We start from the raw sequence: 23,573 nt of genomic DNA on the forward strand, positions 1-23,573 counted from the left end.
GGTGAAGAATAAATGCTTCTAGCATCTTTTACGACTTTTTTTTTATTATTTTTTTTTTTATTTTTGCAAACATACGTGGAGAGAAAAGTTAACTCAAAATAGTTACTACAATGAATATACATTCAGGAGAAACAGAGAGTAGCCTTATGTCGGTATGAACATAGAAAGACCAGAGCAGCGAGAGGATAAAGGTAAATGACTTTTAGCACAGTTGTACAGCTGTCGTTTCATGTAAACGTCAAACAAAGTTGGCTTATGATGATGCTTGGTGAAAATTTACCACAGTTTGATTGGGAGGAAGGACTAACAGTTAACTTCAGTAACAAAAAATGCAAATGTATTTCTTTTTTTCTGTTGTTTTTTATTTCCCGGCTCAGATAAATTAATTGAAGATGCTTAAAGATTCACTTCCAACAAACTGCTTCATTAAGTCTGACCACGGACCAAAGAGTTTTCCAAATTAGAGTTTGGGTTTGCAACTGTAAAACAAATCCTGGGCAATTTGTTCATGAGAAAATAATCCTAGAAATAGCATAATTAATTGAGAACAAACAAATCTTCTCACTAGCCGTCACTACCGCTGCGTATTATCCTCTACAGTAACAAGGCAAGTTTTTTTTCCTCCTCAGGCGCCAGAAAGAAGGAGAAGAATATAACATTTTCACTAGAAGTCATGTTTCCACTGGTTTTATCAAAAGGTATAGAGGCTCATATAGTGAAGCTACAGGACATTTAAAGAGGAGCCATGTTGAAACGGGGCTGTGTACATCTTTCCACAGTCGTCTTCTTATCTCGCCGGCTCAAGCAACCTCGTCAGTCCATCTGGGCGCGCTCTCGCTTCTTGCCGTCCTTCTTTTGCTTCTTTGCTTCTGCAAGAAAGAGACAACCCACAGTCCTTAGCAAAACACTGTCAGAAGCGGTGTCTTTTGAAATGAGCAATAAAAAAATAGCCAGGAAGAGAACCAGTGCTCCATTTCAGAATGCAATAAGCAATGAGCTTTGATCAGCTGGTTTTTCCGGAGTGTGTGCGTCCGGTCGCGTAACACACACACACACACGTCTGCATTTCCAGCTTTTTCTTTTTTTTCTTTTACAATTGTTCCGGTGGCCTGGTGTACATCCCATGAAAAAGCACTTTATCAGCTTCCAGCAAGAGTGGACTGGCACCTGGCAGCCATGACAGAAGCCACGGTGCACGGCTTTGCTCTCTGCTCCATGACCTCTCCGCTCTGGTAAACAGAAACAGAGGACACCTGCAGCGGTTTGGCCGGCGAGCTTCTGTTTGTTGGCCCGTCAGTCCGCTGAGCTGTCCCTGTGTTTACTATATCTGCTTGACTGCATGTAAATGTCGCGGGTGACGTCTATGTGTGGGACGATATTTCAGGGCGAAAAATAATACACATGTACAAGATTAAACTGTGACTAAAGGAAATGATTTCCTGCCAAACAGACATTCAGGCATAAGACATTTTGCTGAGTCATAGTAGGGAAAAAGGTTTGAAAATAAAAGTTAACCAGTAATTCATTTCAGGTTACCGACCTTTAACATCTCATCAAGAACACTTCTGACTCCGTTTGCTCTCGTTGGCTAGAAAATAGTTGCTCCCACGGATTCCCGATTATCGCAATAGTTTTATCACGTACCATATAGGTTTACAAGCTTTCATAGCTGGAACATGAATATTTCTTGGTGAATACAAAAAAGTTGGACAAATATGATCAAATTTCAACATGTCTTGAAAGAAGTTAAGATAATTATATTATACCTCACCACATTCAAAGAGCTGAAAATGATCCATATCTGCCCATTTTCAAGCGTTTGGAGCGATGATTAACGGTTAATTTGAGGGAGAAATCCAATCGGGTTTCCAATGACAATCATGAGTCAATGGGCACCTTCTTTCACGTAAGAAAAATATTCTTTTGTGGCATGAACAAAGCGGATTTCAAAAAAGATTGTTATGAACGGAATGACTGAAAATGAATTCTTAGTTATAAAAAGGGGATTGAGACGGATTTTAGAGGACATTTGTCCTTGATGGGAATCCGACCAAAAAGAGGACCAGATATTTATGAAAGCCCTTCAGACCTCCACACAGTGGTGGTCAAATAAAATGGGCAAACTCTGGTAACAAGTTTAAAAATTCAATAAAACAGAGTCATATATGGAAAAATAAAGACACTTGGACACATGGTGTTCATATCTAACCACTTAAGTCTTTAATTTATTGTCCGATAGATGGGATTTTATTCAAAAAACACCTCCACGATGCTTAAATCTCCTCATGACTTGCTGGCAAGCAGTTCTGAACTCAGACAGTTTATGCTTCGACGATGAGATTTGACTGGAGCTTCCACCTTTAAACATTCTCAGAGGAATCTTCATGGTAATCTGTACTCAATTGCCAGCTTTCCGTAGGGAGCAACATTTTGATGAGCAAAGAGCTCTCACCCATGCAAATACGGAAATTGCCCCTCCATCCCATTTGATTGCTTGTTTTCATTTGCTTAAATGTTGTTTTTTTTCCCTGTCTCCCCCCTGTTGTTTTGTGTCAGCATTTTCTGCTCCCTGGAGAGTGACTCTGAGGAAAAGGATTCAGTCTCACGCTGTTTTCTCTCCCAACTATATGAGATATGGACCCTCGTAGCAGGCTGGAGTGTACTTTCTGCTGCATTTGCATGTTGCATGACACTACTACTCGTGCCTCCGACAAAGTGTGGTAATCAAGCTGCTCCTGCTTTCCACAACTCAGTCTGTCACAGTCTGCCCTGAGCCAAACGCAGCAAATGCACGCAGTTTATGAAATTCAAAAAAAGAAGAAAAAAAGCCTTGAATGTGACTTATATGTGCAAATTTGAATTTGCATTAACTTGAGTCTGACTTTTTCATTTAGATGGTCATTTATTTAAGTAAAGTCATACCATTTATTAGTCAGTATTCTATTCAGCTCAATTTAAATTTGTTTGAACCTCGATTGTCTTATTTTTCAAAAACTCAGATGTATATTTGCCACGAGTCATTTTCCTGTTGCACAAGCCAATTCTGACCAAGTTTAAGTTGTCTGACAGATGGCCTCAGATTTGACCTTTGAATGCTTTTACAGATAAGTTCAGACCCGACTCAGTGACTGCAAGGTAGCCAGGCCCTGTTCCTTCAAAACAACCACAAGCCATCATCACTCCACCACCATGGTTGACATTAGGTTTAAGATGTTTCTGGTGAATGGTTTCACCAAACATGGCATTGAGCAAACTCTCTTCTAATTTGTCCATTTTCCAGAGATCTTGTGGTATACTCAGATACATGTTGTTTTTGAACAGAGGACGCTTTCTTTTGGCAAACCTTTCTGACATATCATTGTTGTCCAGTCTTGTTCTGCCTCCAACCACTGAGGAATTGAACAGCCTGGATCAGTGGGTAGAGGGAGGGGTCTTCCAAGCAGAGGGCCAACGGTGAGCTATTTTCATATATATATATATATATATATATATATATATATATATATATATATATATATATATATATATATATATATACTACTAATTGTTGGGGATTTTCATTTACATGCGTGTTTTCAGTTTCTTAACATGTTAATTCTTAACATACACAATCCATCACTGGGCCAACACATGAAAAAGGCCATTCACTGGAACTTGTGTTGTCTCCTGTTTTCTGCATAGACATCAGTGAAATCTGAAGCTCATGTATGTCAGATTATTTTCATGTTTTATTTACTGTGCCTGTTCCCTGCTCAGAGGTTTCTCCTCTTGCTTGCCGTCAGCCTAAATACACTACTCTGTATATCGAGAATGACGTGATGACAATGTTGAGGAGCTCACCACTATTTTTGACAGTACCTGTGGAGAAATATTGGATTCTGATGCTCCTCTTCAGCACTAAAAGCACTCTATGAACCCTGGCTCAGTGACAGCACTCGCACTCTCAGATGTGCCTGCAGACAAGCGGAGAGAAAATGGAAAAAGGACAAACTCCAAATCTCCTTTGAAATTCTGCAGGACACACTTGTTTAATTACCAGAGAGCTGTAAAGAAGGCAAAAACTGAGGTTTTATCCAACCTTATCGCTAATAATAGCCGTAGGCATTTGGTTCTTTCGAACTTTTTTTACTCTCAGTCTTCGTGACTCAGATCGTGTGGCATTCCTCATTAATATTGTACATTTTGTGGCCTCCGAATGTCTCCTTCTTCTGGTATCGGAGTTTGAGCATGTTAATTATGCCATCTATCAGCCAGTCAAACAACATCCTGCAAATTGCCCAGCGGCCCTTATCCTTGCTCTTTGATTTCAAGTAGTTTGACTAGTTGGTCTAGTACATTAACTTTGGTTAATACATCTCTGAGTTCAGCTGCTTTTGAATATGCTGCTGTGCGACCTCGTTTAAAAAGGAAGAATTTGGACCCATCACTTTGCTCCAATTTTGTCTCGATGACTTGAGTCTTTATGAAACATTTCAGTCTGGTTTTAGGCCTTGCAGAACTGAAAGTGCCCTTTTAAGAGGTTTAAATAATCTTCTTTCAATTGCTTAAGTTTCTGTACAGCCCAGTGAATGCTTTTCTTCTGATGCCCCTGTCTCGTTGGGTTCTCCAAGTGTGTTCAGATTAGGTGTGAGACTGCTTCCACTCTTGGCCTTTTTACTAAACCCTATCAAGCCTCTTCCAATTAAGACTGTTGACCAAAATTAATTTATATATTTAAAAAAAAGGCTGGATTATAGTAGTACGTTGCATAGTATTGTTGTTTGCGATCAGTCATGTATTCCTTGACTTTAGTTGATGCAAAACACTGCCACTTATCTCTTAACTGGGACAAGAAAACTTGAGCATATTACCCTAGTTTTGTCATCACTCCACTAGCTTCCTGTCCAATTCAGAATAAATTTGTATTGTTCTTTTTTAAGGTTTTAAATTTCTGATTGGAGCACGACAAATCAGATCTCAGGTCCAAACTCAGGAACAGGGGTGACTTGGCTTTTTTCGAGGGTTGGCTCCAATTTCAGAGTTGTGCTTATTTGTAAAGATAAGTTATTCCAAACTGTTGCTTCGTAAAAAGCTCAGCTGAGAATTATGTTTACTCCCTACCTTCAAATGGGGATGAGATTTAATCATTTTGCGTCCATAAGCGATTTGTCTACATAAATGAAAAAAATACATTATTCACATTAGCAAAGCAAATCATTGGATGACAAACTGAGCCGCTTAGGTCCCTGGCCAGACCCAGGACATGCTAGAGAGGGATTATACCACTCAGCTGATCCAAACACTGTGGTACCACCCCAGAAGAGCTGGAGGAAGTGGCCAGGGAGAGGGAGCTCCGGGCCTCTTTGTTTTGCCTCCCTGTGACCTGAAATTGGATAAGCTAAAATTCATGGATGAACAAACTGAACAAGATCAGGACCAGTACATAGTCCCACAGCACACACGTTTGTAGAGAGAGAGCTATTATCCTCTTTATGAGTTAAATTGACATAGTGGAAACAGTTGTTAAGCAACGTGTGATGTTTTCATTAGAATAATTAGCTGTAAAACCTAGGCTGCGTCCCGATACTCCCCCTCGCCCTCCTTTTCTTCCCTAACCCTAAATTTTGCGCGTTCCCGTGAAGGTAGTGGTGTCCCAATTCCTCTTTTCACCTAGGGGGAGGGGGCATAACGAGGGCTAGGGGCTGAGAATAGCCCCTTCAAATCGAGGGATTTCAGATGCTGACTTGGCGAGCGAGGGGGTATGAAGATTTCCCAGAATGCTTTTCGTCGTCATTTGCGGACTGAATCAAAAAAAAAAACATGGAGGACATTTCTTGTTTTTTAGGGAATAAAATCAATATTTTGAGTTAGTTTCTGCATAAAAATGCATTTTGATTACATTTCTCGGCGCAAACCGATATTTTACTTTCATAATATTCACTCAGTGAATGTACATCATCCCTTTTTTGTCCGTTGTTCGCTAAGATCGCGCCGGAATATGGTTACGTAACCTCCGTAAGCGACGCCGTAGGTTACGTAAGCTACGCCGTAGGCTGCGTCTATTTAAAGCTCGCCGACCGAGGAAAACATGCTTTGCAGACTCGTCTCGATTTTGAGCAAGCAAGCATTTTTTCATTTTTTTTTAGTCAAATGGCGAACCGCAAAGAGCAGGAGGATATTGAACCCACAAATGTAAGTATAATGTCCCATGGAATTAAAAAAATCACAGTGCTTTTGTATGTTTTAACAGTTTGAACAGTACATAGAAATACCACATTGTTTATTGTTTATTTTTAATACCAAAGAGTGAAATTACCGGAGTCAAATTACTTGTTGGACAATGTTAGAACCTGGCCAATAAAGCTGATTCTGATTCTGAGTTAACGTAAGATAATGCATATGTGGCTGCATGATGAGTCGGGTAGATAACATTGCCGTGTCCTGTTAACTACTCGTTAACTCTCATATTTTCTACAAGTTTGTTGTATATTTCACATTACTATAAGGCAGCAACGTTATTTGGGGGGGGGGGGGGGGGGTTACGAAGTAATAATAACGTTGCTTGCTGCCTGTTATCATAGTTCAAACGTTTTTTTTTTGTTGTTTGTTTTTTTTTACGAGGACGTTTGTGCATTGCAGTAATCACATTTCATTCCAGGGACTCCGGATCAGGTCCGACACCTTATAAGCTTTAGGACTACCAACGAGGAGAATTTTACAAAGAAGAAATATGCTGCTAAACCACTGTGGGAGTGAGTGATCTAGCTATCTGCTTGCAGAATATCTGTGATGGGGTCCTTAACCATGGTATAACTACTATTCATCACTGTTTTCTGTTACAGGAAACTCATCAAAGAGCTGGAACTGTAGGGAAAGGTGACCACAGCACAAATTGGCAAAAAATTGGAAAATCTTAAAAAAAAATATAAGGTAAGCAATGGTTATGGTTATGGTAAGTTATATTATCTGCTGAAGAGATGATGCTTAACAAAAAAAAATCCATGTAAAGTATTTATTAATAGCACAGAGGTAATTTTTATTTATACATTGATAATGAACCTGGTATGATGTTGTGGGTGTGTATGATAGTCCAGTCATGTGTGTAATCAACATGTGTATCCATCTTTTTTATCTCAGAACACTTTGGAAGACGCCAGCACATCGGCCTCAAGCTCTGCCTCACCAGCTGGAAGAGGAAGCTGGAAGCTTCAGGCATCAGGTCCTCTTTCCCCCCGATCCCACCAAAAAAAAGAAACTCTCTATGCAGGACTTCCTTCAAGCTGAGGCCGCCAAAGAAGACAGAAGATGTCAAAAAAATGAAGAACACATGGACAGGTTCCTGAACCTTTTAGAGAAAATGGTGGACCAGACACCTCATCAGCAGTAGCAGCACATACACTGCAAATTTTTTTTTTTGTACATATTTCTGTGCAAATTTTTTTATATGGAACAGCACCTTTCTTTGTTCTGCGTGCAATGTTTACTTTTTTCTTTTTAAAAATTGTATTTGAATATAGCAAATAAAGCCTTTTTTACTGCAGATTCTCTCACTATCCTTATTTTACTATTGATCTCGTTGTACAGTTTATAATTTGAGACATTACCTTACTTTGAGAAACCCCAGAAGAGAAAACTGTTGTGTAACAAGTTTTATTAGACAATTTAAAAGTATTTCCAAGTGAGTAAAACCACACAAGTACAAAACTATATGAAGAACACATGGACAGGTTCCTGAACCTTTTAGAGAAAATGGTGGACAGGACACCTCATCAGCAGTAGCAGCACATACACTGCAAACTTTTTTTTTTGTAAATATTTCTGTGCACATTTTTTTATATGGAATAAAAGTGCCATATTAACAGCGCTACAGCTGAAATTAAAACAGCTTTTGGCTCTCAGCTTCCTGATCAGGGTAGGGATGGAAACGAGGGGTAGGGGGAGAATTGGGACAGGCACCTGGGCCAAGTGCCCTAGATTTCAAGTGCCCTAAAATCTCCCCCTTCTTTTTTAGGGCTTAGGGAAGAAAAGAAGTGCGAGTGGAGAAAAGAAGGGCGAGTGAAGGAGAATTGGGATTGGCCCCTAATTGTTTTGGGCGTATTGAGGAAAATGTGAAGACCATCAGATGGTTTTTCTGCAAAGTCAAATTATTCACAAATGCAAAAGTAACTCTTATAAGATTTAGACCAAATATGTTAGGTCTCAGTAGGAACAGGAAGGCAGAAGGGGAGTTCAATGCTCAGAAGGCCTTTATTGCAGTTTGGGGGGGGAAACAGTTGAAGCCTGGTGGGCTGGATCTAAGGCGGGCTGGGGTGACCGAAGAGTGAAGAAGTGGAGTAGGTTGGCTGGCAGGCCAACCAGATCGCAGCGCAACAGGTAGGAGAAAAACAGGCAATGCCTAGGGAAGATCTGGCAATGAATGACTGAAGAACCAGGCTTTAAATAGGCAGAAGCATTTGATGAGGAGAGTGGTTGCATCTGTGCTGGACCTGGCTGGAAACTCCTTCCCTAATCACCAACAACTCATGTCACCTTGTGAGGAACCAGAGCGGCCTCCCCACGTACAAGGGGACAAGGCAAAACTGGAGCTGGGTGATGAGGTGTAAAAAAAAAAACCTTGCAGAGCATAGAATGCCAAAAAATAAGGCTTTTTATTGTAAAAAAGCACAAAGACATACAGGTGAAGGTAAAACAGTAGTCTTAAAAAAATGGCACAATGGGGCATAGCCTCTCTGCAAGCTTCCTCCATTCAGCAGCCTCTCTCTGGTATACGGCTGCTGTTTTTAAACCCAGGCAGGGTGGAGAGGTTGATTGGACACAGGTGGGCTGCAATTAGCAGAACCAGGTACACCTGTGTGCTGCTCCCCCGCAGACCACGCCCAATCCTCCACTCTGCCAGAAACATTAAAAAAAAGAGTCAGGTGAGAAGGGGAGGGGTTGCTCACTTTCTCACACTTCCCTCCCCCTCTGGAGTCTCGCCAACCCCGTTGCGAGACAGGAAAACGGCCATTTCCTCCGGTTGCCGGCCGCTTCCTCCCGGTATCCGAAGACGCTTCCTCCCGGTATCCGAGGACGCTTCCTCCCGGTATCCGAGGACGCTTCCTCCCGGTATCCGAGGACGCTTCCTCCCGGTATCCGAGGACGCTTCCTCCCGGTATCCGAGGACGCATCCTGCCGGTTACAGACCTCCTCCTGGTCACCGGGTCTCCCAGACTCCTGCTGGTCACCGGGTCTCCCAGACTCCTGCTGGTCACCGGGTCTCCCAGACTCCGCCAAACCCACGGCGTCGCTTCCCACCTCTTCTCTCCAGTTTTCAGGTGGCGCCAAAGATCCCACTCCTGACACCAAATGTGAGGAACCAGAGCGGCCTCCCCACGTACAAGGGGACAAGGCAAAACTGGAGCTGGGTGATGAGGTGTAAAAAAAAAACCTTGCAGAGCATAGAATGCCAAAAAATAAGGCTTTTTATTGTAAAAAAGCACAAAGACATACAGGTGAAGGTAAAACAGTAGTCTTAAAAAAATGGCACAATGGGGCATAGCCTCTCTGCAAGCTTCCTCCATTCAGCAGCCTCTCTCTGGTATACGGCTGCTGTTTTTAAACCCAGGCAGGGTGGAGAGGTTGATTGGACACAGGTGGGCTGCAATTAGCAGAACCAGGTACACCTGTGTGCTGCTCCCCCGCAGACCACGCCCAATCCTCCACTCTGCCACACACATTAAAAAAAAAAGAGTCAGGTGAGAAGGGGAGGGGTTGCTCACTTTCTCACACACCTGCAGCAAAGAGCAGACCGTGCATGAGCTGTGGGCGTGGGACAGACCGGTTGTTGTGGAGGGACAGCATTAGAGGGAATGAGTGAAGTTGAAACCGTAACAAAATATTGCAACACTCTAGCCAAGGGACATCACTGTCACTCCTCTCATTTTCTGTTGTTCGCTGCCTAAAAAATATGTCCTTTTAAGGAAACAGCTCTCTAATGCAGTTTTTGGCATAAGTGAATTTCTGAGTTTGACATTTCAAGTCATTTTTTCGATGAAGCCTAAATTACAAGCCTTGTGTAATAGGTTTTAAAATACATCGCTGTCTGTTCTTAGACATTTAATACAGTTCGTGGCAACGTTGCCGGCACTCTGTGTTGATCATGTCTGGGCTGTCAGAGCCAGACAGGCACTCCGACCGCTAAAGCAAGAGACTTGTCAAATGTAATTATTGGCTAATTTGCACTAATTTTTAAGTTCAAATGGATTGGAGAGTATATTTGTGTCTGAACTTTGCCGTTAGACTCAAATGAGTGTCAGTACTTTCAAAAAAGTTCCCGTCACACTGCGGCTGGTCTGTCAGTTTTACTTTCAGAAGGAAAAATGCCTACAAAGGCATATTATTTAGCTATTAGAATATTATCTTTCTCACAGTTTGGCCAGCCGGAAACTTTAAACCTTCTTTTTCTTACTTGACACTTTCTACAGCTAAGGCTCACTGCTTCTTTTTTTTTTTTTTTTTTTCTTAGAAAGAATACAAGCCTTTAATTTAAGAATCAGGACACAACCTCTCTGCAACACTCTAAATAAATACAAAAGATGCCAGAATTCAACACAGCCTTCTTTTTATCCCCAAAATCAACTCTCCCTCCTTTGGTGGTGACAGAAAAGGTGGGGGACCTTGAGATTTCTACAGGCATTCATAATGTTTCATTCTGTCACTCTTTGTTCTGTCTTTCCCTCCGCGGGGTCTGTGCTTCACCTGGACTAGACAGCACAGACACGCATCTCTGGAGCTCAAATCACTCCCTTGAGGGCTCTAAGCATTGTCTCCTCCAGAATCTGCAAATGGCATATGCTGCTCCCCATCACAGCGACCAGATGCAGTCGGAGGACACCTTTCTCCCAAACCCAAGGTTGCTGTTCAGAATTGCAGATTTGGCAGATCTCTGCACCCAGCTGGGGCGTTAGATGGCCAGCTACACAAATGCCAAACATTTTTTCCCCCATAAGCCCTCTCATCCCAATACTGTGGACTGTATCTCTGCTATCCTAGACATTCGAGGAAAAGCACACAATGCTCTTTCCCATACACACCTCATTGTGGGCTTTTGCACTCCCTTTTTCTGTTTCCTGGTAACCCCTTTGCTTCCCAGAGCTTATCTTCCAACTGGCAGACATAGGAAGTCCCACTTTACTCATACAGCCTGCTGCATCCCTTCATCTGGACCGCTGTCACCACCTTTTTTCCCTCTCTTTCGCCCTCTGCTCAGGCACCTCTGAGATTGTAACTCAGCATCGACAGCAGGCCTTCATTAGAATTGACATAAACAGGTATGCAACACAATGCACACGCTTCCAAGATAAATTCCATTTGACGTACAGAGACCAACAATGCTGACAATTTTTCACTTGATAATGGTATGTTGTTCCACAATATTCTGCACTTCTACTGCTATAATGAAGTAAGGAAAGCAGACAAATCAAAATGTAATTTGGGCGCATTCATGCATCCTCTAAAAGGGGAATGTGGACCGTAATGGAATGACCATACATCAATAATTCATCAGTCTAGCAAATGGTTCCTCTTTGCAGTAAAACCTATTTAAACGGTCAGTGATGTTTACTTATGGAGCTTATATGTCCAATGTTGTACAGTACGAAGATGTACAGGTTTAATACAAGTACTATAGCAAAGAGACTGGAGATATCAGGTTTTCAAGCAGCAGGCGGACAGAAGCGCAGATCTGACTAAAGTAAGGTTTAATAACAATAACAGTGCGGTAAGATTTATTAGTCACACCCACAGGCAGGGGAACCATTGGGAGGGACTGATAGTCGGACCCGGACATGGGCTGGCTGTGTTGCCTGTCGGGGTGGGGCTGCTGAGCTGTGCCGGGCCTTCGCGGGGGCGGTCAGAGTGGGGAGAGAATGATTCTCCATGTCTTTGTCAATGAGTGTATGTTAGTGTCTATGTGAATGGGTGTCCTGCAATGGACTGGCGACCTGTCCAGGGTGGACCTCTGCCTGTCGCCTGTAATTAGCTGGGATAGGCTCCAGCAGACCCCCGTGACCCTGCAAAGGATAAGGCGGGTATAGAAAATGGATGAATGGGTGTCCGTTGTCTAACCTGGGTTTGGGGCTCTTTGCTGTTGGGCTTGTCTGGGTGGCTCCATATTGCGGGGGTTCTCACGCTCCGTGTCCGTCTCCGCTTCCCCCCACTGCCCTTGCAGCTGGGCGCGCCTTTGGCTGTGGGGTTCCCACTTTCATTGGGGCAGGTGCTAGCCCGCCGGCGTCGATTATTGACGGGGGTGCCCCCGTCTCCCCCCGGGTTGGCTGGCCTCTCGCTGGGTGGGAGTTGTGGGCCTGGAAGGTGTGGACCTCTGTGATCGACCTATGCTGGGTGACTGCTCGGCTGTGTCCTGGTCTATCACTGTAGGTTTCCTGGCTGCTTCCTTGGTCATGGGGGCTTCGCGTGGCTTCCCTCTGTCGCCTGCTGGGATGGGGCGGGGCTTGCTGGTGGCCTGGGTTCGGGTTTCTTCCTTGTCGGCTTCTGGTCTCTCGGGTGGCGTGGTTGTGCCCTCCCTTCTCCACTGTAGTTGCAGTTTAGGTACAGCCTTGTTTTCACTTTGCACATACACAGTTACACAGACATATACACCTGCTCAATCACCTACATACTCACTCCACAGTTTTGGGGGACAAATAATTGCAGTAGCCTAGTCTTGACTTAATTTTAGAGACCTGAAATGGTTCCTGTCTCTGTCTCTGCCTGTTCCTGTTTCTGTTTGTTTGTTTTCAAAGGCTTGTTTTCAGATTCCAAAAGCTTGTGTGCTCATTGTGTGTTTTCCTGTGTTTCTCTCATTTCAGACTTGCAGCGGATGCAATCCCTCGCTCCTTCACCACCCCCCGATCCCCCTCATGTATATGTTTAAAAAAAAAGTAGGTAAGATGCATGCAGAGACACAGGTGTAGACTGAAACTCACAAGAAATTTGGACCAAACAATACTACACAATGAGCTGGGTTTGTGGGGGGTATTAGTAGGCATGAGACCTGGTGAACGGGACGAAGGTGATGAGGCCACCGGTGCAGTCCATGATGAAGAAAACCGAAAAATGTTGGGAGTTGTAGCGTTCAGAAGGCTGGCAACGCTGACCGTAGTAGTGTGGGCATGACAGGAGAACTGTCCACAAAAGCCATGGATGGAAGGATGGATACAGTAGATGGAAACTTCAGGGGCTGGAAAATGAAGCCCTTGAGATTAAGTCTTTTCTTCAATGCCTGTTTGGTAGTGAGTCTGTCTCCACTGATGTCCATGCCAGAATGCTCAACTTTACAGTATAAACATTTATATTTTGATTGGGGAAAAATCTTTCAGATTAGAGTGGCATGCCCATGTCACTCTCATCTGGATTAAAATTGTTACTTGGATGCAGAGTGGTCTTGGGACTGGAATGAGCAAAGGGCATGGGTCCTTCAAGGTTTCATCGCCATGTGGGAAGGTCACATAAGGTAGTTTGGATGTGTACAAACGAGGGATAATGAATGTATTGGTAGAAGGATGATTATGGTGTAAATCCAAATCCAAATGTACTGCAAATCAAAACCCAATTTCTGTAACGAAAAAAAATAAAACATGTCTAACTGAGAATCCAATCGTCTTTCTGGGTAAACCTTTCCTTTTTTCGCCATCAGTTCTAAAACCAATATCTGTTTTTGAACTGTCTTTTTCTTTTTGTGGTTGCAGTTCTGAAATGAGTAAAACCAGTGCCAATAGAGTGTTATAACCACTCATAACTCATAACCCCACAAAACCCATCACTCAGAACTTTGGATTTGTTAGTTACAGATTAATTTTCAGATTCAATGATTCATATGGATGTAGTGAAAGACAACATGTTAATTGGTGGGACAAAAGAGTATACAGAATATAGGATAAGATTGAGGCAGATGATTTGCTGTGAAGACCCCCCCTTAAAGGAAGAGCCGAGAGGAATAGAAGAAGTAGCAATGACCCCAACATTGGAGTTGTTTGTGTACATGGGTGCAAGGGTTAAAAAACAAACAAACAAACAAGGATATATCCAGCTGTAAGGTAATCAATAATTGGGACTAAGTGGAAATAAAAGAGTCAAAGGACACAGAGAAGAAAAGACTTAAATATAGTTAAATCAATGTGTAAAGTATCCTGATTGAAAGTTGGCCCAATGGCACATTTGCTATTAGAATCTGTCTGGTGGGACACCTGCTGTCTCAGGTCTTGAGAGCCTTCTAAAGAACCTTTATTCATATCTGATTTTCCTCAGACAGCATTTCTACCTTGGTTGTGGGTATCGTTATCATACCAGAGCAGCAATTTGCTGAACAGCCAGCAGGATAAAACCAGATAAAGGCAATAATAAACAACTTAATATTCATATTAAAAGCAGTGGCAGTAGGAACAGGATTTTTTGAAAGTGTTTGTGATGCATTTTGAAGTCTTCTCAAAGCTCAGATTTTTTAGATTCCCACCTGCATCTTTCCATACACATTTAAATACCCATTAGCAATTATTTTCTTGAGCGTGAGTGACAAAAAAAGTGCAAATAAATAACAGCATGAGATTCCCCGACAAACAGAATAAAACATTTACTGTATGATGCCCAGGATTTCTAAATTTCTTGTGCTAACGTTTTAATGTGTGGGCTGAAGGCCACGCGATAGCACCAACAGCTGCAGTTCCTTTATTGACCACTGGGGGCTGGCTCCAAAAGTGAGTCAATCTCCATTGAGCCCTGCCGTGTTTAACCTTTGCAGCATATTATATGGAGCAACGTATATAATTCATGGAGTGGTCATTTGATTGGGGGCCAGTGCAGCCATCGCATCTGGCACATTTGCTACTTAGCATAGCTTTTGAGTTGGGAATAAAAAATAATTAACAGACGACAGTCATTCATATTTGAGAGAAAAAAATGTTTGGTTGTGCTGCTAACTTTACTTTGAGAACCAGCAGCTTGGACTGTTGGCTAAACCCAGTGGCAATTTCAGATTTGACCACCGACTCAACATTTGAAACAACAGCTCCTGCTGCATATAATAAGTTGGAAAATATTCTCTGGCAGCTCCTCCGGCATAGATCGGCTGATTGAGCTGACGTACAGCATTTTTTCAGGATGCTTCCAAACGGAAGTCTGCAGGACCGGCATTATGGGCCGTTAAGCTGGTAGCAGCAGCCTGATATAACTACCATGAGCTGTAGGTTAAATGCTAGGAGATCCCAGCGCAGCCCTGCTAGTCATCAATTTAGCTCTGGAAGGACCCGTTCTGATGACGTTGTAGTAGGGACCCCTCAAAATGAAAAGAGTGATTATAATCCGTTATGTAGCATCATAGGTTAGCATGAGCTAAGTCAGCCAAGCTAAAAATAGCTAAATAATTGACATAAGGTGGGCAGGATCCCGCTGGCTTCACAGGCCCATTCATTTCATCCACTTTCAAGATACTGCTGTGCAGAATAAGGAGAAAGAGACTTCAAAACCATCTTCAGAAAAAACTTTGGGTGAGGTCACAGAAGGTTTGTCCTGTAAATATACTCTGACATGAGTACAATCTTAAAACTATAAAATTAGTTTACAGTTTCACATATTTGAACATCCTGTACCACATTTTGTATATCTTTTAAAAAAGGTGGAGCATCACAGATGGCAGGTACAGTACAGTTCCTCAAGAAACTTCCTGCCACAGTGCTTTAATGATGTGCGTGCGAGTGAAAAGTTCAACTTATCCAAACAGTGTCAAATGGAGTCTGACATAAATCTGAAGACAAACAGCAGAGCAGACAGAAGTGCAACAGTTCACAGAGCTGCAGACGGCTGGGCTTGGCTGATTGCAGTTGTTTGACGAAGCAACAGGTTCGGCAAACTCCATGTGCAAACCATGTGTGCACACATTATCTGCTGGGCTTGATAATGCTGCAGTTTATGTGCACTGGAAACAGTTCAGCACTTATATTAATCCTGTTTGGACAATAGGACATCCACAGTGGGTCAATTACATCCTTGTTTGCAAAATTAACAAGAGACAATGACTCACTTGCAGGGAATCAAGTGCTTTCCAGTTTTATATCACCTACAGCAGAGACTAATATTTCCCATCCATCCTCATAGTTAAGTTGCTCCCATTAGGTCCACGCATGTTCTGCACTGCTTAAGTTTTCTGCTCAATGCATTTCCCAAAGAGTGTGTGAAGTAGCCTATGAGCAAGCAGCCTTTCAGAGTTCAGTGACTTTGACATGACTGACAAAAGCTAAAAGCTAAAAGCCTGTAATTATATCTGAATAGTGAGTTAACCAGCTCAGTGCTGCTGTCACTCAACCTCACACTTGAGTAGGAGGATTTCCTTCAGGCTGCCAAGGAACTGAGCTCGAACGTGAATCACAGATGACATCTCCTGTGATTAAATCATCTGCAAGGGTTTGTTGGATTAAGAAGAGATGCACTCACTACAACATGTCCACGGTGACAAGGTGAGCAGCTATTGAACTATCTTCTGACTTAAAATGAAATTTAGGTTCCCTTTTTTTTACCTCCATATTAGGGGACAAAAAAAGAAGAAAATCCAACAAAGCTCAGCATTTTGGCAGAAGGCAAAGAGGCATCTGAGGGGTAAACACTGCGTCAGCTATAATTAATTAAGCAAATCAAATTAGCTGCCCTTCCCTGTGAGTGTTTACAATAACCCGACCGTGGAGCACCTTATAGATTGTGAGTTTATTCTTGCACAGGTTGGACTTTTGATCCAAACAACAGAAAGAATTTTTATTTTTTCCTCTTCAGAAATACTAAATACTAAAATGAGAAACACTTCAAAAGTCTGCGAAAGTCTTCTAGAATGAACAGATATTCCATGAGAGCGTATTCAATCCCTCTTTTCCTGCAAGGTGCAGAGCAAAGTCAAAATGCTCTTAAAACTGTGTTTGGCAATAAAGATGCAGTGATGGAGTTAACCAGTGGTTGGCGGTCCGACAGTCACATTAGCACACTTGCATATAAAAGAGTTCAATTAAAAGTTTATGAAGTGATTATCGACTCCGGTAATGCATCATTACTCCAACGAATTTGCAGTCTACCTGTTTGCTTCCTTACGGGCACTTAAAAGCAATGTTTATTTCAGTCTGGTCCCTTTCATGCTTTACTTTTATCTTAAATAAATTGGTGGCCAAGAGAAAAAAAAACAACAGAAAAACCTTTGTAACGTTCCATTCCTAGAAAGAATAAGGGTGCCATCCTAGAAATATGGACACTGCTGTATGTTGGGATTCGTGCATGAATACCACTGCATATTCACATTTCTTTTAACCACTTTTGAGACATATGGACAAAAAAGCTGACAAATCACAAACCAGCTAGCGTTGGTAACATTTCTGCAGCTCAGAGTTTTACGTTTTGTCAAAAGGCAAAACTCGCTAGTTTAGGTCTCCACAAGCCGATGGATAGCTTCATGGTGACCATGTCCATCTTTTTATTCTAGAGATGCATCAATGGATAGGCCCTGATTGATATCTGACCAGTATCTGCCAATATTCGTTGGATCTAAATGCACGAGAAACATCAGGCAGCATTACATGAACACACTATGGGTGAGCATACCTTGTTCAAAACTGACTTTTTGTGCCAGGTTTCACAAGCAGACGTCCCTGTAACTGAATTCCATCTATTCCTAACCTTGAAGCAGAAGAGAGTCAGTGTGTGAGATCATTTTATTTTTCGCCTATGCTGTTTTTGCATCCATCACTTTCTGCTCAGATTCAGCCAAAGTGAACACTGCTTCGTAGAGCGGATGGATGAAGAATAAAAGCAAACTGGGAAGTCAAACCGGGAGGATCTGAGGGCAGGTTGGAGCATTCTCCAAGTGGTTGATTTATCTCCGCGAGTAAAATAATGCCAATGACTGAACTTTTTGCCTGTGAAGCTCAGCAGTAAAACACCCCTCTGCTGGCAGACACCCACATTCCACTGTTTCGTCACCTCGGAGATTCATCTGCAGGACTGCGCCGCATCCTGCCGCTGCCAGCAGGGTCGGCATGTCCTGCCAGGGTTGGCGTCCATCTATTCTCTATCTAGCAATGATTAACTCCTCTCAGCTTACCTTGCAGCTTGGTCTTGGGGATTTTCCCACAAGGCTTAGTGGCTGTGACAGTGGCGGCGCAGGTCGCATCCATGAGTGCTCGCTTCAGAACTCCTGTTCTGTTTTTCATGCCTGTTGCCAGATCGCATTCACCCCAGGCCTGGAACTCATACTTGCACTCCCCTACAGTGCACAAAAACACAAACCAGATACTTGATTAGATGATTTAGTTGAATAAAAAAGGTACTTAGGAGGAAATAACATGGAAGCAAAATGGCACATCGCACAATCTTTATGTGCTTTATTCACGGTGTCTGAGTGGAAGAAGCCTCTGGATTATTGATTCAGACTTAGCAAGGTTAAAAACTTTGGTAGAACTTTATAATAACTATCCGTTATAACTAGTTAATAGATCATTAGTAGACAGTTAATTATTAAGCCATCATTTCTTGCACAATGTAAAATTGATAATATGGGATGTTGAGTATTTGATCCTTCAAAATACACTACCCATGACATGAATTGCATTACACTTTGTGAACATTATACGATAAAGATAAAAAAAAACCCAATTCTATCGTTTTATTTGATATTCATTCAGTCAATCGCCTTTATTTAACCAGGCAGGTCATTAAGAACATTCTTATTTACAATGACGGCCTGGCAAGAGACAAGAACCACTTGTGGGAAAAGGAAGTGGGCTAGGTGGTAAAACAGTAAAATTGTAGCTCTATAAAGGAAGAAAACCATTAGGTATCATTTTTCGGCAAAGCAGCACAAATCGGCAGAACACCAGCTCTTCTTCTCTGAATCTCCGTTGCCGTGGTTACCATCTGGCAGTTGATCCAGCGCAATGATATTAAAGTTATCAGGCAATTTGACCGAACTTGTTTTCTAGGTGTTGGTTATAAGTGATAACCTCCACCTGCCAGCCAATCAGAATCAAGTATTCACACAGACCGTGGTATAAAACTCGTTAACTAACAGCTTGTAAGTTATCTATTGGCTATCTAAAAGGCACAGTTATAAATCCTTAACAAACGTAACTGTTATTTAGCAAGTCATTAATAGCTTATTAACAGGGCTGCACATAATTATTTTGGTCTGGTGCTCAGAGGAGCCCCTGGATATGTGACTTGGGCCTCCAAAAACACGGTGACCCGTCTCGCCGGACCGATAAAAGAGGGATGCAGGAAAACGATATTTATTCACTTATAAAGATAAATGGCTCAATATGGTCCTTTACAAAGTTAATTTATTTCAATAATTCAACTAGAATATGGTGTAAAAGTTAATTTATTTCAATAATTCAACTAGAATATGGTGTAAAAGTTAATTTATTTCAATAATTCAACTAGAATATGGTGTAAAAGTTAATTTATTTCAATAATTCAACTAGAATATGGTGTAAAAGTTAATTTATTTCAATAATTCAACTAGAATATGGTGTAAAAGTTAATTTATTTCAATAATTCAACTAGAATATGGTGTAAAAGTTAATCTATTTCAATAGATATGTTGAACCTTTATTTGTTATAATTTGGATGATGGAATTGTTTATTGATTTCATAAAATATTCTCTAATTTATTTTTTATTTGGGGTTTTCATAAACTTTGAGCCATTAGAGAGCAGCGTCTTGCTGGTGCAGGAAACTGCTGCACGCAGTGACGGACACTGGCTGATTTATGGTTCCGCGTTGCACCAACGCAGAGCTTACGGGGTAGGATACGCGGGAGCGCGAACGCATGGTGCGCGTCGCCGCATAACATCATGCAGCCACTTCTCGGCGAACACACGTTTTCTGTTCGATTCGGGTAGTGGTTCAGTTTGGCGTCTCTTTGTAGTTGGTGGTGGTGGAACGCCAAAATAATTACTTAATGGCGCTTGCTTCTTGGACATTTTGACGAGACGTGTCAGGGTTTGTTCAATAAAGCTGATTCTTACCTCTCTTCCTGCCCAACGAGCATGGAGGGGGAGTAACGAGCGCTGTGATTGGCCAGTACCAACTTTGAGTGGCAGTTCTGGGGAAAAGCTCTCCCAATAGATTTTTTAATATTAGTATTCTGGTCTGGCCACAACCAATAAAATGAGCCCCAGCTGTTGGTACGCAAAAGCGCTTTGCAGCACAAGATTGACAGCGCACTGTGGATTTTGACGGCGCATGCGCTCTGGCGGCCCACTTATGTGCAGCCCTGCTTATTAATTAACTGTTTACTAATGATCTATTAACTAGTTATAATGGATAGTTTTTATTAAGTGTTACCAAAACTTTAAACAATTTCCTGACATGCTTTGGTAAAAAAAACACAGGAATACAGTACAAAAGCTCCCTTTACAGCCAGGGTGTTACACTTGGTGTTCATAGCAGCTGGTTTAAAGGGGTGGAGTCAGTATTTCCACCCCGCCCCCTTCCTTCTTCTGTGAAGTTCGCCGTGTTTAAAATCCGCCGTAAAGCTTTACAGGATTCCCCTGTGAGGTACAGCAGATGCAACAAGATGTGAAGTTGGGGGGGAGATAAAGAGGGTGAACCGGCTCAGTGCGTTCTCCGTGAAAAGCTTTTGGTTGCTGTGTTCTCCTGTTCAGTATCCTGAGTGACTTCACTGGGGAGCGTTTTTCAACAAAGGATGCTTTATGCTCTCTCTCGTCAGGAACAGATGGTGCTTTATAGTTTTCATCTTAAACCTCCCATATGATCAAAGGCAGCAACAGATGAATGCTATCAAAAACAAGCTGGCTGCTCTTCAGCCAAACTAATGTGATCAATATTAGCTGGGCAGGGGGAGTACGAATGACACGGTCCTGATGAAAGCACATGTAAAACCGTCGGAAACTCAAAGGAAGGTGGAGACTCTGAAGAAAAATGTCAGCAGTTGCTGGTCTATGTTTTAGATGCGGGTTTTTCTGTCCGTACCAGTTTTCGTCTCTCTTCTGTTTGCACGCGTCTCCCGTGTCTCCCTGCGTTATTTTTCTTGCCAGTCCGAATGAGCTCCCTCGAGGCTGCGGCACTCATACGCTCGCTTCCTCCCACACGAGAGCCTCTGCGACTGTATTTCAGATCCCGGGATGCTCATCAGAGGAGGTGGGGAGGAGAGTGGAGAGGAGGGGAGACGGGCCCATTGTTTGGGGAATCCAGCAGGGACTTTCTGAGCAACTAAAAATTCAAACTATAAATATTACGCTGTGCTTTCATCCCCATAATTTGTACCTGAAAGACAGCGCTCCCGTGCTGGCTCCTGGGAATTTGTTAGGAAGTCTATGTCCTCACTGATGTGTCAAATTCAATACACGTAGGAGAAAAATGAGTAAGTATTACTGAATATAATGGAAGAATGAGTGTACTTTTACGTCCTGTCATAGTATATGTTTTACGTTTATTTACATTTATACAAAAAAAAATCATAAAATTAGTGTTAGTGTTTCTGTTTTTCGTGGAAGTGCAAAATCCATCCCAGTGTTTCTCTTCCTCAGGATGGAAGAAAAAAAGAGAACCATACAAAAAAGAGACAGATCTAAAATGACACATTTTAGTTAAAACATTTTGCATTTTACGCGGGTTATTGGTTGATCCAGTGTTCCTGTGAGGGTTAAAGTATGTATGCAAGACCCTGATTAGGGGGTTTGGGAGTCGCAGCCAGCGGCCTGATTATACTGGCTTGGTTGTCGCACTGCCGATGTCACATGCTTCTATTGTCTGATTGGTCGGACGCCTATCCGGTGGGGTCCAGAGGAAGTTCCTTCTGCATTTGTTGGTGCTGTCCTCTGGAAATCAAAGTTGAATCAGAATGCATGAAAGCGACTCAGTCTGACTGAAACTGAAGTCGTAGCTGGGCTAACACGCTCCGGGGACGCAGCTGAAGTCGAGCTAATCACTGCATGTAAATGTTCAGCTGGACCTAAACAGGCTCATGCTCCTCCGTTCCTGCCCCAGCTTTAACCTGGAAGGACTTGCAGAAGCTGATGAAGAGAAACACAAACAGGAAAATAAAAACTAGAGAATTCGGGACATACAAACTGCACAGAGCTGATGTCTGTTCAATTCACCGCCAATTCACCACGGACAGTGGGCTCCATCGCCAACTATCTGACTTACTTTGGCCGCTAAATCAGATTCCCTCCCCTGCACGCATGCTGGGATGAAGAAAGGAGTCCAGTCGAGCTGCAACCAAAGCTTAATTTAAGACTGCAAGTCAACATGCTGAGAAATCTAAGCAACTACAGTGTGGAGTTCAATGTTTGACCTAACTTTGGCATTTTTATTGATTTACGTATTGAAAGTGGACTTGCCTTGTGTGTCGTGCTCATTGCTCGTGTTCCAAACAAAATGAACCCAATTTTCCTCGCTACGTGTCAGCTTTCTCCCCACTTTTGTGAGTTTAAAGCTGCCATGAAATGAAATTTGAAACTTTTGAAATGAAAACGTGCAAACCGGTGCCCAACTGCTTCCGGTACCACTGAGTGCACAGAATGTTCATCATTTTACACTTTTTTCTGACTGTTTAGAGTCCACTGTGCAGGTACTTGCACTGTACTTCATGCAAACACACGTGCATATTTGAATGCGCAGGTGCGCCATGTGGAACACAGCCTGCTAATATCTGGACCTAACCATGAGAGTTTTCTCAGTATGATTAAAAAGGTTTGCGGTGCAACAAATCTGCTGCAGTGTAGAAACACACTCAAGATAAGAATGAAAAGGTAACATATAAACATTACAGCCGCCGTCTCAATTAAGACCACTTTTCTCCCCACCTTGACAAAAGATTTGCTATGCATTCTACCAAAAATATATTTCTGCAGGTTCATGCCTCTAGGGTAAAACGGTGTGCTTGTTAAGGACAAGTATTCCCTGTACAAGTGCTGTCATCATAATAATAATACAGTAAGAGTAACGGCTAATCTGAGATTTGTTGTGGTCAAGAGGTGTTTCATGCATCATGCATTTGTGCCTCCTCGTCCCTTCTCATCTCCACCGTCCTGTCTACGACCTGTAAACTGATCTCAGACATCATTTTTAGGATGTTTTCAAATCCTTAAGTGCGCTCAGAGGAGAAAGGAGTCCAGCCAGAAAACCTTCAAGAAGGGACACACGAGTTGGATGATGCAGTCGTCTTAAAAAAAAAAGATGATTAAGTTTGTTAAATGCCTTAAAATTTTCATCCCTGGCGTGACGGACCAAGACTCCAAGAAAAGAGGAATCTGAGGCGCAGAAATTGGAAACCGACTGTGATGCATGTTACGGGAGGGAAGTTACACACTCTTCTATTACTGCGCATTAATATCTTTTTAAGCTTAAATTATTCCAGCACTCCCCTTGTTCTTTTTTTTGTCAACTAAAACAGTGTAGTGCTATTTGACTTCAGTACTCTGAAGGCAGCTGACAAACTACAAACACCAAACAGAAATCTTCTGATACCAAAATCAGGTTGTTGGCTACAAAATCTGCATTTGATATGCACATAAGTGTTGGAGTATCTGTGAGGATTATGATTATTTTTGTATTATCAGAGG

At 42.3% G+C, this 23,573-nt stretch overlaps 1 protein-coding gene across 2 annotated transcripts in view; it reads right to left on the minus strand.

Annotated features, from left to right (window-relative positions):
• Window positions 1-24: 24 nt before the first annotated feature.
• Window positions 25-23,573, minus strand: part of ptn (pleiotrophin) — a 77,121-nt gene continuing 53,572 nt past the window's right edge. For both annotated transcript variants that reach the window (XM_061715155.1, XM_061715154.1), the window contains exons 4-5: window positions 18,086-18,247; window positions 25-869 (exon numbers count right to left, since the gene is read on the minus strand). In XM_061715155.1, the coding sequence (XP_061571139.1) occupies window positions 814-869; window positions 18,086-18,247 (218 nt within the window). In that variant the 3' untranslated portion in view covers window positions 25-813. The remainder of the gene's footprint in view (window positions 870-18,085; window positions 18,248-23,573) is intronic.

This window comes from Cololabis saira, chromosome 23 (assembly GCF_033807715.1).
Source record: "Cololabis saira isolate AMF1-May2022 chromosome 23, fColSai1.1, whole genome shotgun sequence".
Taxonomy (NCBI): domain Eukaryota; kingdom Metazoa; phylum Chordata; class Actinopteri; order Beloniformes; family Belonidae; genus Cololabis; species Cololabis saira.